At 45.4% G+C, this 17,582-nt stretch overlaps 1 protein-coding gene and 1 long non-coding RNA gene across 2 annotated transcripts in view; both read left to right on the top strand.

Annotated features, from left to right (window-relative positions):
- The window catches only part of ANOS1 (anosmin 1), a 202,194-nt gene that overhangs the window by 134,218 nt on the left and 50,394 nt on the right, over positions 1-17,582 (top strand). Inside the window, exons 4-5 of the mRNA XM_025277307.3 lie at positions 2,337-2,559; positions 14,925-15,109. Coding sequence (XP_025133092.3) covers positions 2,337-2,559; positions 14,925-15,109 — 408 coding nt within the window. The remainder of the gene's footprint in view (positions 1-2,336; positions 2,560-14,924; positions 15,110-17,582) is intronic.
- On the top strand, positions 10,178-12,439 carry LOC123331716. The gene is made up of 2 exons (XR_006548448.2): positions 10,178-11,507; positions 12,057-12,439. It is a non-coding gene; the product is annotated as an uncharacterized LOC123331716 (long non-coding RNA).

Genomic DNA, 17,582 nt, shown 5'->3' with positions numbered 1-17,582 from the left:
TGATTCCAAGTTACACCTCGTTTTCATATGTGAACAAGTTTGCACTCAGTTGATTTGATTACACCGTAATACACACTTAAGTCCCTGTGATTGCTAACTTAGCCAGCAGTAAACACTTGCCAGCTTGAATAAAATCATTTCTGCTTGCAAAGCTCAGCCTGTGCTGCAGGGGCCAGCGATTTGGGTAACTTTAGGGCTTTCTTTCAACCCATGTAATCTATACACTTTGCTGAAAGAGGAAAGTTGGCCAACACTCTACAATTGTTCCCGATCCTTTAGCACGCTTCCTCAATTCCTTAGATTTGGACTGGAATTTAGAACTTTTTCAAAAGCCAGTGAAGTAAAACAGATCTCGAAAGTAAGAGAACAGTGAGCTGTGAAACTAAGCGAGAAAAGCCTTAAGAACTGATAAAATGTTTTACAAGGTTTTTTTTTTTTTTTTAATTAGATACAGATTTATACTACTTCAGTATTGAAATGTGGCCTTTTTTCTGTCTTACCTGGATAGTTCTTGAGTTGACATGCGATTTTAATCCAGTCAGATCATATATTATTTTCAAATTTTATACATGACTGTTGTCGCTGTTCAGTCGCTAACAGTCGTGTCCGACTCTATATGTAATTATTAACCATCAATTTTATTGACGTCTACAATTTGAATTCAAACCTTGGGACTGAACTTTTTCCACCCAGTCCTTCCAGTGTTCCACGTTTTGTATTAAAGAGTGTGAAATTTCCCCCTGGTATTTGTCAGAGTACTGATGGCATGTACATTAAATTTGTACTTTAAATTTACAGGGTCGGGACTCAGAATGTATTAACCATAATCTGTGGATGTGTGTGTGTCATTGATGTGTATCTCTTGCGTCTAATATAAAGTTACAGTTCATGGCTCATACTTCTTTAGAAAATCAGCATATCATTTCTTTGAGGCTTCCCTGGTGGCTCAGACAGTGAAGAATCTGCCTGCAGGGCCGCAGACCTGGGTTCGATCCCTGGGTTGGGAAGATCCCCTGGAGGAGGGAATGGCAACCCACTCCAGTATTCTGACCTGGAGAATTCCATGGACAGAGGAGCCTGGTGGGCTGCAGTCCATGGGGTTGCAAAGAGTCAGACATGACTGAGAGGGAAAGAAAGCAAGTACATTTATTTTGTAAACAATTCAAGGAAAAATCTGATGGAGCAAGATTCTTTTTTCCTTCCCTACCCACATGCAGATACAAATACGTACATCCCTCCTCTTTTTCCGTTTTGACAGTATTGATGATGAAATTTGTTTACATTCCACTCTTTCCAGAAAGGACTTGAGATAGCTTTTAAAATTCTAAAATATATTCTGTATATGAAAATAGGAGTTTACACAAAAGATACTTTATGAGATGATCATCACTTTTATAAAAGGAGTAACTATAGTTTCTTTTTATTTTTTATTAATCTTTTTCTTTCTATTGTGGTATAGTCGATTAACAATGTTGTGATAGGTTCAAGTTGGACAGCAAAGGGGCTCAGTCAAACATACGCATGTATCCATCCTACTTCAAATGCCTCTCCCATCCAGGCTGACACATAACAGCAGAGTTCCCTGTGCTGTACAGTAAGTCTTTGTTACTTATTCATTTTAAATACAGCAGTGTGTCCATGTCCATCCCAAACTCCCCAACTATCCCTTCCCCCATCCTCCCCTCTGTAAACCATAAGGTTATTACAGAGGATTGAGCAGAGTTCCCTGTGCTGTCCAGCAGGTCCTTGCTGGTTCTCCATGTTAAACACAGCAATGTGTCCATGTCCATCCCAGACTCCCTGACTATCCCTTCCCCCATCCTTCCCCCTGGTGACCATAAGGTTATTACAGAGTATTGAGCAGAGTTCCCTGTGCTGTCCAGCAGGTCCTTGTTGGTTATTCCTTTGAAATACAGCAGTGTGTCCATGTCCACCCCAAACTCCCTAACTATCCCTTCTCCCCATCCTTCCCCCAACCCAGCAACCATAAGTTCATGTCTAAGTCTCGGCATCTACTGTTTTGTACATAAGTTCATTTGTATCATTTCTTTTTAGATTCTTCACATAATGGGTGCCATACAATGATTCTGCATCTCTGCCTGACTCACCTCACCCAGTATGACAATCTCTAGGTCCATCCATGTTGGTGCAGATGACATGACTTCATTCTTTTTAATGGCAGTGTAATATTCCATTGCATATATGTACCACATCCACTTTATCTATCCCTCTGTTGAAGGACATTGAAGTTGCTTCAGAATTTTGACCGGACTCTCCGATGTTGTGGACATCAGACCCCATGAGTCTTTAATTTAAGGATTTCTGTTCTCTCGCAGTCTCTGTTCCCCAAGAAGAATTACGAGTGCGTGACCAGCTGTGAGTTCCTCAAGTACATCCTGTCGGTGAAGCAGGGAGACTGCCCCTCCCCAGAGAAGGCCAGCGGGTTCGCCGCCGCCTGCGTGGAAAGCTGCGACGCGGACGACGAGTGCTCAGGGGTTAAGAAGTGCTGTTCCAATGGCTGCGGGCATACCTGCCAGGTGCCCAAGACTCTGTACAAAGGTGAGGAGCAGGGCAGAGTGGGGGTGAAGGGGCCTGCAGCCTCACAGCAGCTTGTGTGTGCGCGTGGGAGAGGGTGTCCATCAAAGACGTGACGATGGCCAGGAAACACGGAGCTGCAGGAAAAAATACCCTGCGTCACACAAACATCTGAAAATTTGTGAACTCACGTTGTGGTGCAGTGAATCATTCATGAGAACACTTATCCATGTATTTACTGAAGTACGGTTGATTTACAATATTGGTTTCCTGTGGACAGCCTCGTAACTCAATATAAAACCATTGAGTATAATAATAATAGAATAGAATAGAATAAAAATATTATAGTCAAATATATTGTATTTTAATATAGTAAAATATAAGCAAATATATTATAATACAATATATTATATTTAATATAATAAAGTATATTTTAATGTCATAAATATATATTAAAATATAATACTCTTCCTTCACCCCTGGCTTCCCTGGTGGCTCAGACTGTAAAGCGTCTCTCTACAGTGCGGGAGACCCGGGTTTGAGCCCTGGGTTGGGAAGATCCCCTGGAGAAGGAAATGGCAATCCACTTCAGGACTATTGCCTGGAGAATCCCATGGACAGAGGAGCCTGGCGGGCTGCAGGCCATGGGGTTGCAAAGAGTCGGAGAAGACTCATAAAATATAAATATAATAAAGTATATTATATTTAATATAATAAAATATATTTAATATAATAAAATATATTTTAATAGAATGACTATATATTAAAATATAATAATATACATTACATTATAAAATGTCCATATAATAAATATATTTTAATATTTAATACATATAATAAAATATATTTTAATAGAATGAATACATATTAAAATATAATAAACATTATAAAACATAATAAATATTTATAAATATAATAAAATAATGAAGTATATAATAAAATAAATGTAATAAAACATTTTATATATAAATATATATAATAAAATATGTAAATATAATATATATATGATAAAAATTATTATACTCCAGTTAAAGTTATTATCAGGACTTCCCTGGCTGTCCAGTAGTTCAAGACTTCACCTTCCAATGGAGTGCGTGTAGGTTTGATCCCTGGTCTAGGAGCTAACTGGACAAGGCAATGGCACCCCACTCCAGTACTCTTGCCTGGCAAATCCCATGGACGGAGGAGCCTGGTGGGCTGCAGTCCATGGGGTCGCTAGGAGTCGGACACGACTAAGCGACTTCACTTTCACTTTTCACTTTCATGCATTGGAGAAGGAGACGGCAACCCACTCCAGTGTTCTTGCCTGGAGAATCCCAGGGATGGGAAGCCTGGTGGGCTGCCGTCGATGGGGTCGCACAGAGTCGGACACGACTAAAGCGACTTAGCAGCAGCAGCAGCAGCTAGGAGCTAACATTCAACTCGTGGTGAAAAAAGCCAAAGCAGAAAGCAGAAGCAATGGTGTAACAAATTCAATGATTACTTTCAAAATGGTCCACATAAAATAAAGTGTTAAAAAAAATGGCTATGTTGTATGAATCCTGCCGAAATTGACCATGTAGGAAGGCCATCATCAATTCAGGGACTTTATGGTGTGTTTTTCTCAAAAGTGAGTAAACCACTGAGGCTCTACTGGTTTTCTAGGAGTAAATGTGTTTAAAACTTTGGAAAATAGGCTAGGGGTGGCACTCTTGAAAAAGCCATAATGCATGCGTGAGTATTGTGGTTTTTCTATTTGCGTTATCCAAGAACAGAGGTGTGTTTGCTAGAAGAGTGTCCTACTGACGGAAGTAAGTCAGACGTAGAAGGAGAAATGCCCTATGACATTCCTTATATGTGGAATCTAAAAATGATACAGATGAACTTACTAAACAGAAACAGACTCACAGAATTAGACGACGAACTTATGGTTGCTAGGGAGGAAGAATGGGGTAAGGGACAGTTAGGGAGTTTGGGATGGACATGGACACACTGCTGTGTTTAACATGGAGAACCAGCAAGGACCTGCTGTCCAGCACAGGGAACTCTGCTCAATGTCATGTGGCAGCCTGGATGGGAGGGGAGTTTGGGTGAGAAAGGATACATGTGTATGTATGGCTGAGTCCCTTTACTGTCCACCTGAAATGATGACAAAAATTAATTGACCTATACCCCAAAATAAATTGGCCTATACAAAATAAAAATGTTAATTGGCCTATACAAAATTTAAAAATTAAAGTTAGGGAAAAAAAAAAAAGAAGGGTGTTTGCAGGGACTTTCAGTATTTTGAATAATATCTTGAGATCCTGGGCTTCCCTGGTGGCTCAGCTGGTAAAAAATCCGCCTGCAATGCTGGAGACCTGGGTTCGATCCCAGGGTCGGGAAGATCCCTGGGAGAAGGGAAAGGCAACCGACTTCGGTATTCTGGCCTAGAGAATTCCAAGGACTGCATAGTCCATGGGGTCACAAAGAGTCGGACACGACTGAGCGACTTTCACTTTCACTTGAGACCCTAGATGCTAAGATTGCCCTCTTCCAAAAGACCGGGATGAGGCTTGTCAAACAATTTAGCTGACGTAACACTCTGCCTTCACAGGCAGTTTCTAGGGCACTTGACTCCTGTATGCTAAGTGTTAGTTGACTCTTTGTGCAAACGTGACCAACTTCTTTCATGCCAAACAGATGCTATTGTGTTATGCACAGGTTTTGGATGCCATCAAAGTATACTCGGAGAGACGTAGCATTTGGTTACTTTTTGGAGTGTGATTTGAAGAGAAAAACAGAATTACTTGGCATTATGCATTACAAGCAGAAAGAGAAATCGCTCTTGCTTTCTCACTTTGACTGTCACACATCAAGCTGATACTGTTGCATGGCTGGTTTTGAATTCAGCGCTTGCTGAGCGTTTCCCCAAGTCCTCACTTACATTTTCAGAAGTCCACTGTAACACTTATAACAACTCAGGTGTCCCAGAAGCCACATAGCTGCACCGCATTCCTCCAGCTTCCTGTTGGAAACATTCTTATCTGAAGTCTGTATAATCCATCTCATTTTCCATTTTTCTCACCCTAAGGTCCTTGGAAACCTGGCACAGTTACTGTCTCAAATTCAAAATAATTGCTGTTTTCTCTTTCTTAACAGGCTGACATTTCTTTAATGGATCTGAGTTTTATTATTTCCACGCTTTTTATTATAAACCACAAAGAATGACTTCTGCCAAAATCTCACACCACTTAAGTTTTTAACAGTCTACTCTTAGGAAACCTTTTCTGTTATTAGAGATCATTTGCTATTTTAACTATTTGCATTTACCATAAAATTACGATGCTATTAGGAGGATTGTTGAAAACCCATTTGCAAAACCTTTTTGTGTTAAAAGTAAGGTGGTTAAAAAAGGCGCTATAAATTACGCTTTTTGTGTGAAAGCAGTGAAGAGTCGCTGTGAATTTCAAGTATGCCTGGTTCACCGAGAATAAGGGGAATATTCCAGAGAGGGCCAGCATAAATAGTTAACAATTAAAAGATACCCACAATTTATTTTTTTAATATTTACTTATTTACGGGTGTGTCCCGTCTTAGTTAGCGGCATGCAGGATCTTTAGTTGCAGCACGCAGGCTCTTTATCGCAGTATGTGGGTTCTCCCTTGCTGTGGCGTGTGGTCTCCAGAGTTTGCGGGGGCTCTGTATAGTTTGTGGGACCCGGGTCTCTCTCGTTGAGGCGCCCAGGCCCAGTACTTGTAGAACATACGGGCTTCTTAGTTCATCCACTGGATGCGGGATCTTAGTTCCCCGACCAGGGACTGAACCTGCAACCCCCTGGGCTGACTGCAAACCGGATTCTCCACCAATGGAACCACCAGGGAAGTCCCAAGACGCTTGCACTTTAACCTTCACACGATGCGTTTTTTTCCAGGGCTGAAGTCACCTCTCTGCTACCAGTAACTCTGGACTTGGATGTTTGTGGAGAGAGGGCATTCAGAGAGCTAACCATCAAGACCATAAACAGGCTCTGTTGACTTGGCAGTGATTTGGGCATAATGAGCATAAGGATGATAGAGGATTATTTGGGGGGGGGTGGAATCTAAGTACACATAGAGAGATTTTCCCTTCTCTCTGAAGCATATACCTGTACACATATCTCCTCCTTCTTAAACTTCCCACCCCTCCAGGTCATCACAGAGCACCGAGCTGAGTTCCCTGCGCTGTACACCAGCTTCCCACTAACTATCTGTGTTACACACGGTCATGTATATATGTCAGTGTATATGTCGTGTGTATATGTCAGTGGTACTCTCTCTGGTCACCCCACGCTCCCCTTCCCACGTGACGTCCACAAATTCTTTCTCTATGTCCGAGTCTCTCTTCCTGCTCTGCACACAGGTTCCTGTGTACCATTTTTTCTAGACTCTGCACACATGCATTGATATGATCCAGCAGTCCCACCACTGGGCTTATACCTTGAGAAAAGCATAATTTGAAATGGCACATGTACCCCAGTGCTCAATGCAGCACTGTTTACAATAACCGGGGCATGGAAGCGACCTGAATGTCCGTCAGTAGATGAAGGGATAAAGACGTGGCCCATGTATGTTGCCGTTATTGTTTTACTCACTAAATCGTGTCCAGCTCTTTTGTGACTGCTGCCCGCCAGGCTCCTCCATCCATGGGATTCTCCAGGCAAGAATACTGGAGTGGGTTGCCATGCCCTTCTCCAGGGGATCTTCCCAACCCAGGGATCAAATCCATGTCTCCTGCATGGATGGGCAGATTCTGTACCAGTGAGCCACCTGGGAAGCCCGTGACGCCTATATACAATGAAATATTGCTCAGACATAAAGAGGAACAAAATCGTTTCATTTGTAGTGATGTAGTGATGTGTAGTGATGTATAACTCTTGTTATACAGAGTGAAGTAGGTCAGAAAAAGACAAGTATTGTATGAAAGTGAAAGTCGCTCAGTCGTGTCTGACTCTTGGCGACCCCCATGGACTATACAGTCCATGGAATTCTCCAGGCCAGAATACTGCAGTGGGTAGCCATTCCCTTCTCCAGGGGATCTTCCCAAACCAGGGATGGAACCCAGGTCTCCCGCATTGCAGGCGGATTCCTTACCAGCTGAGCCACCAGGGAAGCCCAAGAATACTAGAGTGGGTAGCCTATCTGTTCTCCAGTGGATCTTCCCGACCCAGGAATTGAACCAGGGTCTCCTGCATTGCAGGCAGATTCTTTACCAACTGAGCTATCAGGAAAGCCCAAGTACTGTATATTAGCACAAATATGTGGGACATAGAGACCACAGAACAGTGGTCCTAAAGTGCAGACTTTTTCCTCAGGAAGAACACGCTCCATCGCAGGTTGAGCTGGACCAGTCCCACTGTTAGTCCAGCAGCGCCGAGGCTGAGGTTGCAGGCCTGTCTGGGGTGATCTGGTGGTTGACATCAGACACGCCCCTGGGTCTAATCCCACGTGCCAGCTGTCCAGTCATCTCTATTGTGACTATCCAGCTACTGTAAGAGGGCCCTCAACCTCAAGCTGTCTTTGGGCACCCCTGTATTATTATATTATAGGTCGTTTAAAAGATATATCTGGATCACTTAGGTTAAATCTAATACCATCACTAATTAAGCAGTCGTTTTAGGCTAAAAAGAACATGGAGCTTGTTTCCTCTGAAGGTAATTTTTAGCTAATTTCTGGAGTTGTACAAATGGCTGCCCACTCCAGTATTCTTGCCAGGACAATCCCATGGACAGAGGAGCCTGGAGGGCTACAGTCCATGGGGTCGCAGAGTCGGACATGACTGAACGACTAACAATTTCTACTTTCAGTATTTAAATGAGACATGAAGTATATACCTTATGAAGGGCTTCCCTGATGGCGTAGACAGTGAAGAATCTACCTGCAATGCAGGAGACCCAGGTTCAATCCCTGAGTTGGGAAGATCCCCTGGAGAAGGGCATGGAAACTAACTCCAGTATCCTTGCCTGGAGAATCCCATGGACAGAGGAGCCTGGCGGGCTACAGTCCATGGGGTCACAAAGAGTCAGACACAACTGAGCAACTACCACACACACACACACACACACACGTGAAGAATCAGATACTCCTGAACAGACGTGTAAGTTCTTCAATTTTTGTTTGTTCATTGTTAACTTACTGAAGTGTCAATCTCATAGGGAATCCCAAAGAGCATTTTTCTTTGTTTATAACTTTATTTTTTGACTGTACTGGGTCTTTGTCACTTTGCCAGGCTTTCTCTAGTTGCCGCAGTGAGGGCTACTCTCTTAATTGCAGTGGTCACTCTTGCTGTGGTGCATGGGCTCAATTGCTGCCTGGCACGTGGGAATCTTCCGGGACCAGGGATCGAATCTGTGCCTCCTAGACTGCCGGGCAGATTCTTCACCACTGAGCCTCCAGGCAAAGCCCACAAAGCATTTTCTTAATGTCTTCCCCAGTTTGAGTTCTAAAGGGTCAGCTCAGTCTACAAGTATGGATCCCTGTTCGCTCGGTGAATATTGACCATCGGTTAGGAACTCCGGGGGTTGGTGATGGACAGGGAGGCCTGGCGTGCTGCAGTTCATGGGGTCGCAAAGAGTCGGACACGACTGAGCGACTGAAAGGAACTGAACTGAACTAGGAGTTATGAGGATTGCCTGACATTGATGATGATGACCCTTATTCGGCACTGACATTCAGAACCGAAGCACACAGCCTCTGCCCGGCCCAGCAGTGAACTCATCGAGGTGGTCACGCGTGCACACTGCTGTTTAAGTGGACCACTCACTTTTGAAACTTTTGCCATTAACTGATATGGGCCAACCACTGCCCTAATTTTTTTCCTCTTTCTCTCTTATGGGGCTAAGGAAAAATTATAAAAATTCATGGAAACACATATATCCTTTCTGTGCAGTCCATGTGTGTAGGAGATGCGGGCTGACCTCATAACTTCAGAGGCTTCGTACGCCGGAAACTTGACTTTTTAGAAACACGGTATGTTTTGAAAAGATGGTCCACAGAGTGACCCGTTACCCTGGAGCATGTAACTTGGGGTAGTGCTCTGAGAACTGTCCTTGGCTGACGCCTCATGTTACCTCTGCAGGCTGGTATTGGGGTTTGACACGAAGGAAAAAACAGCAGTGAGGTTTTCCTTCACCCTTCAAGTAAGGCTGTTACAAGTCTCGAAGACTTGACAGTGTTACGCTGGGTGAACCAGGCCCTTGAGTGCTGTTTCTGAAACATGCGCCTTTGTGAGGCTGTGGGATGTTCACAAGCTGACCTTCTGCGAGTGACTCACAAGCTCTCATTTGTTGGGGTTCTCTTTTGATTCCACCCTAGTTTAGTTCTGGTTTACTTAACAGCTTTGTTGAACTGTCCTCTGTCTAAAGGTCTTGCTTTCTTAATTTACTGCCTCTCTTGATGCCCATGGCTCCCCTGATAGCTCAGTTGGTAAAGAATCTGCCTGCAATGAAGAAGACCCTGGTTCAATTCCTGGGCCTGGAAGATCCCCTTGGAGAAGAGATAGGTTACCCACTCCAGTATTCTTGGACTTCCCCTATGGCTCAGCTGGTAAAGAAATCTGCCTGCAATGCGAAGACCTGGGTTCCATCCCTGGGTCGGGAAGATCCCCTGGAGAAGGGAAAGGCTACCCACTGCAGTATTCTGGCCTGGAGAATTGCACGGACCGTATAGACCACAGGGTCGCAGTCGGACACTACTGAGTGACCTTAACTTTCACTTTTCACGTTCCTGACGCCCAGCTGCGGCGGTTAGTTTGGGCAGGGAAAGAGAAACGCTGAACTTGTTTTCCAGACAGAAAAATGCTAGGTAGCCGTGGCCTTCAGTTTTACAGGTGGCTGTGACCCAGGGCTCATCTTTAGCGGGTGCTAACCTGGAATCAATCGCGTTATCAGTTTGTTTCTTTTCAAAAAGGGCTGATGACGCCACTGCTTTAATATTTCCATGAACCTGTCAGTATTTGAAATTTGTAAACTTCAGGATTTTCGAGGTGGACCACTTTTCACAAAGTAATCACTCGCATTTTGAATACAGTGACCACATGCCCTCATGTGATAGGAACCCAGATGCCTTGAGTATAGCTGTCTTTATGAGAGACGTTGCTGCTGCTGCTGCTGCTGCTGCTAAGTGAGAGACATTATGCAGTGACTAATTAATGACTCACTGGAACTCTGTATCTTGGTGCGTTTGCACACCTGGGACTTGTGACAAGTCCTTTTATGAACACTCACCTTGGGTGATTTGCAACTGCCGATTGCCAGCCTTCGTCGATTTTTCCATCACTCTGTTTTGAACATTTTTTTTTTGAAGTGTTGGGTTTCCGTGCCTTAGATTTCAGCAAAAGACTTGCTACGCTTTCAAGAAACACCCCATATATTGCGGGATGCTACACCGTAGCGTTCTGACAGTTTTAAAGGAATCGTTTACATTTCAGATGACGAAGTTGTTTGAAACCAATAAAGAAAGATGGTAGTCATTTACATAATGAAAACCACTCTGAGGACAGATCTCTGTCCTCCGCTCCGGGGATGTCTTCAGGAGGCTGGGGGAGCTCGCAAGAACCAGACCCCTGGAAGCGGCAACGGTGGGGGCCGGGCCCCATCTGCACACAATTAACAGCCCAGAGGGTGCAGTTCCTCCCAATCAGGGCAGCCAGCCGACCCTAATGCAGACCAGATGGACCATTTCTTCACGTGCAAATGGCGAGTTCATTGCCCATCAGAATGAAGGAGATACTTAAGGGAAGGAATTTGAGTTGACAGCTCCCTGATGCTCAGTCATGTGGTGTGGAGGCCCATGGCAGTCAGATGACATTCATGACCGAGGCCTCAGAGCATGCGGCTGTGGGGGCGGGGGTCCCCCGGCTGAGTTCAGGGTACTTCAGCGCTGGGCCAGTTACCGGAGCTGCATTTACCCTAGAGGATTCTCCGTGGAGGGCCAAGGAGAAGGGCAGGTTTGCAGTCTCTGGAGGTGCTCTGTGAGGTTAGGAACCTAACAAGCCATCTTCTGTCCCTTTAAAAAAAAAGAATGTATTTTTAATTGGGGGATCATCGCCTTGCAGTGTCGTGTTGGTTTCTGCAATAGAACAACAAGAATCAGCCCTAAGTGTGTGTGTGTGTTACAACACACACACAAACACACACACATACACATATATATAATACAACATATATATATATATTTTTTTTTAATATATATATATATAAGGCACAGTCCATCCTAAAGGAAGTCAGTCCTGAATACTCATTGGAAGGCCTGATGCTGAAGCTGAAACTCCAATTCTTTGGCCACCTGATGCGAAAAACTGACTCACTGGGAAAGACCCTGATGCTGGGAAAGATTGAGGGCAGGAGGAGAAGGGGACGACAGAGGATGAGATGGGTGGATGGCATCACCGACTCGATGGACATGAGTTTGAGTAAACTCTGTTCCCACCAACAGTGCAGTGGGGTTCCCTTTTTCTCCACACCCTCTCCAGCATTCATTGTTTGTAGATTTTTTTTGGTGCTTAGCCTTGCTCTGTTTAAACAGGAAATAAAGGAATGTTTGAGTCCCAAGACCTTGATGGCGGAGGGAGACAGGAGTTCCTTGAATAGATCCCAGAGGAGGTGGCAGTGAACGCCTGCGATGATTCCTCTCTGAGACTCTCAAGCGGAGATTTTTACCCCTGTTGCCATGTCTTCCTCCTACTTCTTCCTGAGAGAAGAATAAAGAAGTGGGCTGCTCCTACTTTTCCAGGCGTATTCCTGAGAGGATAACGCAGTGGGCTAGGTGGTTTCTTCGGTGAACAGTTCCACACCATTTGCTTCTGCAGGGTGCTCCTTATGGGGCATTGGTTTCGGGGCTGAGGAGGGTGGAGGAGAACCCAGTTCTTGACACACACACACACACACCCACCCCTGGAGCTTGAGCTTCATAGGGAAGATAAGACATTCAGAGAGCTGGCTGTGGTCAGAGGCACTTGAATGCCTGTGTCGATGGTCACAGGTTCAACGTGGAGTGGCAGAGCAAGGAGTGGAGCCTTGCGCTTCTAGCTGGAGGTTGAGGGAAGGTGGCTGAGAAGGCGGTGGCGTCTGGACTGAGCCTGGACGTATTCCAGAGTCTATGTCAGAAAACCGAAGGCAAGAGATTTCAGAGTGAAGGAGACCATGTGACCGGCCCATAGCAGTAGGGAGCACCTGGCAGTGTGGTCTGGGGAAGCCGGGCGTCGAAGGCAGGCCGTGTATTTTTTCTATTTAGTGGTTCCATCTTGTCCAACTCTCTGCAACTCCGTGGACTGTAGCCCACCGGGCTCCTCCATCCATGGGATTCTCCAGGCAAGAATACTGGAGTCGATTGGCAGCCCACACTCTGTGACTCCTGCAAGCTGCGGCGAAGACCCAACACAGCTGGAAATGAATAAACACAGTAGTAAACAGTTTTTTTTTTTTCATGTACACCCGTGGCCGATTTCATGTTGATGTGTTGGCAGAAACCCCCACAATACTGTCATTAGCCTCCAATTAAAATCAATTAATTAAAAAAAAATCAGTGAGCTTTTGAGCAGATACACACGTGCTGGGTTTAAATCACCCAGCTCCATCCAGATCGGTGATGAATGACTTTAGAATTTCCCACCATAAGAAGACCTCAGTGTGAATTCAGATCAAAATGAGATGAGTTGGAATTTCACCCATGCTTCTAACCTGCGTCAGAACTTCTCTGTGCTTTGTAGCCTTCCCTCTTCTGAGACTGAAGAAATGGAAAGCGGAATGCAGCCCTCTGAACTCACCATTTAAAATGAGTCATCAGCGCTCTAGGTGAACGCTTATCCTCAGTGCAGAACAGCTTTACGGGCGGCTGGTGTTCTTGGTTTGCTTGGTACTGAGCATCAGGGTGCCCTGCACTCTACCTAAATTCGGTCAGTTCCATCCATCTCTTTGGCATTATGAATGTGTTCTAAGTTCCCCTTTCCATCATGGCTGCTATTTTGAACCGTGGTTCTTACATCTATGGGTTACCAGGCAACTTGCTCGCTCCGTTGCGGGGAGAGAGAAATCAAAATGATGAAGTATGTTCCGACGAGCCACCTGTGAGGGACTGTTTTTGAAGCCAGGCACTCACCCGTGCCAAAACCCAAACATTATAAATTCATCTTTTTTTCCCCCAATTTTAAACAGCAAGTCAGCAGGGAGAGCCCCAGCAATCACTTGGGGAAATCCACGAGACTTGTGGTTCAGAAACCATTCCTGTATGCTTTGACCACAGGAGAGCACTGGGCTTTATAATGTTTTCCTTAAAAGGAAAACTCACTCAGATGGAGAGGAGAGGAAACTCGGGAACCGTGTCATAAGCACCCTGAGATATAGCAGCAGAGGCAGTGTGTTACATGGAGAAGGACTCGAGACTCCTAATGACTGTCGTCTCTGGTGGATTCCGTGTTAGGCTTCCATGTGCAGCTTGCTGTGTACATGTGTGCTCAGTCGTATCCCACTCTCTGCGACCCCTTGGACTGCAGCCTGCCAGGCTCCTCTGTCCATGGGATTCTCCAGGCAAGAATGCTGGAGTGGGTTGCCATGCCCCCCTCCATTAGATCTGCCCGACCCAGAGATCAAACCAGGGTATCCTGCATCTCCTGCATTGCAGGCAGATTCTTTACCACTGGCGTCATCAGGGAAATCTGTTTATGACCATGTCAAGACCTAATTCCACCTGTTCACTTATGCATTAGAAAATGGGAATTCTATCAGCTTTTCATCACAAGCCAAATTGAACCCAACTGGAGTTCAGAAGGACACCTGGCACATAGTAAATGTTAGGTATTTCTCTTCCCCTTACAAAAGATTCCGTCTGCCCATTTGTCAAGTTTTAACTTCAGCGGGAGTGCTTTCTAAAGCTGCCATCTATAAAGTTCTTGCACTTTTTCTTTTATTTGAAAGAATGTACATAAAAGAACTGCTCTGAGGTTATGGGCTTCCCTGGTGGCTCAGATGGTAAAGAATCTGCCTGCAATGTGGAAAACTGGGTTCGATCCCTGCTTCAGGAAGATCTCCTGAACCCACTCCAGTATTCTTGCCTGGAGAATTTCATGGACAGAGAAGCTTGGCAGGCTACCATTCTTGGGGGTCACAAAGAGTCAGACACAGCTAAGTGACTAACCCTTGAGGTTACTGGGGAGACAAAACCTTGTTCAGGGTCAAGAATCAATTTAGACCCTATAAAACAGCAGGAACGTGAAACTGAACTTGGCATCATACGATTTCAGACTGAAGTGCGATAGGGAGATGCTGCTATTAAGAAAGGAAACAGAGGTCCTTTGTCATGACATAAGTTTCATCTCCTCTTCAGTTCTTATTCCTCAGCGTTCACCACAGTCCGCGTTGCACGCAGGCTGTTGTGACCAGAGTGGTTCTGTTCCAGGTGTCCCCCTGAAGCCCAGGAAGGAGTTGCGGTTCATGGAACTGCAGTCTGGGCAGCTGGAGGTAAAGTGGTCCTCAAAGTTCAACGTTTCCATTGAGCCCGTGATCTACGTGGTGCAGAGAAGGTGGAATTACGGGATCCATCCCAGCGAAGACGACGCCACGCACTGGCAGACCGTGGCACAGGTGAGTGCTTCGTGGGCTCTGTTTGTCCGACTCTTTGCGGCCCTGCAGACTGCAGCCCGCCAGGCTCCTCTGTCCATGGGATTTTCCAGGCAAAAATCCCGGAGTGGGTTGTCATTTCCTCCTCCAGGGGATCTTCCCGACCCAGGGATCGAACCTGGGTCTCCTATTTTCACCCTTGAGGTGACATGTCCTGCACACCTACACAGAGAAGGTTAATGTGCTGTAGCTTGCTCAAAATAGCCTGAGCGTGCAAGTCACTTAAACCGCTGTGCACACCTCCAGCCCCCATCCCTTGGGATGAAAGATAGGAGAAGCTCCATGGGTGTATAACCTGGTACCACGAGAAAGTGGGCTTCACGTGCTCACAATGCATGGTGAGTGAGTGAGTGAAGTCACTGAGTCGTGTCTGAGTCTTTGAGACCCCTGTGGACTGTAGCCTACCAGGCTCCTCTGTCCATGGGGTTTTCCAGGCAAGAATACTGGAGTGGGTTGCCATTTCCTTCTCCAGGAGAGCTTCCCAACCCAGGGACTGAACCCAGGTCTCCTGCATTGTATGCAGACGCTTTACCATCTGAGCCTCCAGAGAAGTCCCAATGCATGGTAGAGAGACATAATTCTCCTTTTCAGAAGATCCATTTACTTACTCGTGGCTGTGCTGGGTCCCTGTTAGTACATTTGAGCTTCCTCTCATTGCAGCAAATGGGGGTTCCTCTTCATTGTGGTGTGAAGGCTTCTCATTGCGGTGGCTTCTAGAACACGGGCTCTAGAACTCAGGCTCAGAAGTTGTGGCCCACAGACTTCCTTGCTCCGAGCACTGTGGGATCTCCCCAGAACAGGGATCCAAGTGGTGTCCCCTGCATTGCAAGGAGGGTTCTTAAAGCACTGGACCACCAGGGAAGCCATTTTCCTATGCGTGTTCACATTCATTTCCTCCAAGAACTGCACTTAAGCCTTGAGATACATGTAGAACCCGCTAGACTGAGGGAAATGCAACACCCGTAGGACTTGCTAACCTGCCATGTGGATTGTCTTGACATCTTCTGTGTTGCTCCTGAAAGGTTGTTGCTGAACCATGAAAGATGCCGGGATTCTTGGCCTCCGGAGGAGAAAAATTCTATCCAGGGCCAGAAATGAGGCTTGATTGCTCAGAGCTTTTGTGTCATAAAGTTTTATTAAAGTATAAAAGAGATGGAGAAAGCTTGTGACATAGACATCAGAAGGGGGGGCGGAAAGAGTGCCACCTTGCTAGTGTTAGCAATGGAGTTACATACTTTTTAATAGCTTATTACTGTGAATCAAAAGAATGTCTGGAGGTTGTAAAGACCTTCCTAGACCCACTCCCATCATTGACATTTTAAGATAAGAGGATTAGCCAGAAAGTTTTTTTCCAGAAACTGTCCTCAAGCAGGATACATTATTGTTACATAATCCTAAGGAATGTAGAGGGAAAAAAGTTTGTCCTTTCCTCCTCCTTGAGAATTCCAGACCCCTCTCTCCTTGGGGACCCCCGGACTTCTTATCAACCTGCCTAGGATTTGACTCTCTCACTCCCACATTTAAGCTTTCATTCTGCACAGGACTTGAGTGGCTGAACGAAGAATCCTGTCACCAGACTGCTTGGTGGGAAGCAGTGGGCAGATCTCCAATCTTCCCTGAGTACTTCCTTCTCCTTCTTCTTGCTCAATTCCCCCACCAATGGGCCACCGGACAGCACCCCTCCTGGGGGCCGTCTACCCAGTGCTGAGGAAAGAATAAATGATCAGTATGAAACCGCTTCATGCTTTTCAACAAGTAAACATGCCTTCCCCACATGTCGGTCTATAGGGAAATCTTCTCGGCTGATGTGTGTAAGACTGTGTTTCTCCAAAGACGAGATTCCCTTGATTTTTTTTTTCTTTTTCAGTACATGTAAACTACACTACAATACTCAGGTGTTTGAAAGAAAAATGTAATCCCCCTTTTCATCAGTAGTGTCTCAGGATAAACACGAGAGTAATTTAAAGACCTCAAAAGCAATGAGAAATGTGATGTTAAAATGATTTTTTTTTTTAAATTGGAGGATAACATGCAATGTTGTGTTAGCTTCTGCCGTATGACAAAGTGAATCAATCACAAGTGTACAATATCCCTTCCACTTTGACCCTTCCACCCCACTCTTCTGCTCGTCTAGGTCATCACAGAGAACCGGGCTAAGATCCCTGTGTTACATGACAGGTTCTTGCTAGCTTTCTATTTCCCAAGCTCCCTGTGTTACGCGGCAGGTTCCTGCTCGATTTCTATTTCCCAAGCTCCCTGTGTTACGCGGCAGGTTCCTGCTAGCTTTCTATTTCACAAGCTCCCTGTGTTACGCGGCAGGTTCCTGCTCGATTTCTATTTCACAAGCTCCCTGTGTTACGCGGCAGGTTCTCGCTAGCTTTCTATTTCCCAAGCTCCCTGTGTTACGCGGCAGGTTCCTGCTAGCTTTCTATTTCCC

Source organism: Bubalus bubalis, chromosome X, assembly GCF_019923935.1.
Source record: "Bubalus bubalis isolate 160015118507 breed Murrah chromosome X, NDDB_SH_1, whole genome shotgun sequence".
Lineage (NCBI taxonomy): Eukaryota > Metazoa > Chordata > Mammalia > Artiodactyla > Bovidae > Bubalus > Bubalus bubalis.
Note: the sequence above shows the minus strand (reverse complement) of the source record. Positions and strands in the feature narration are given on the sequence as shown.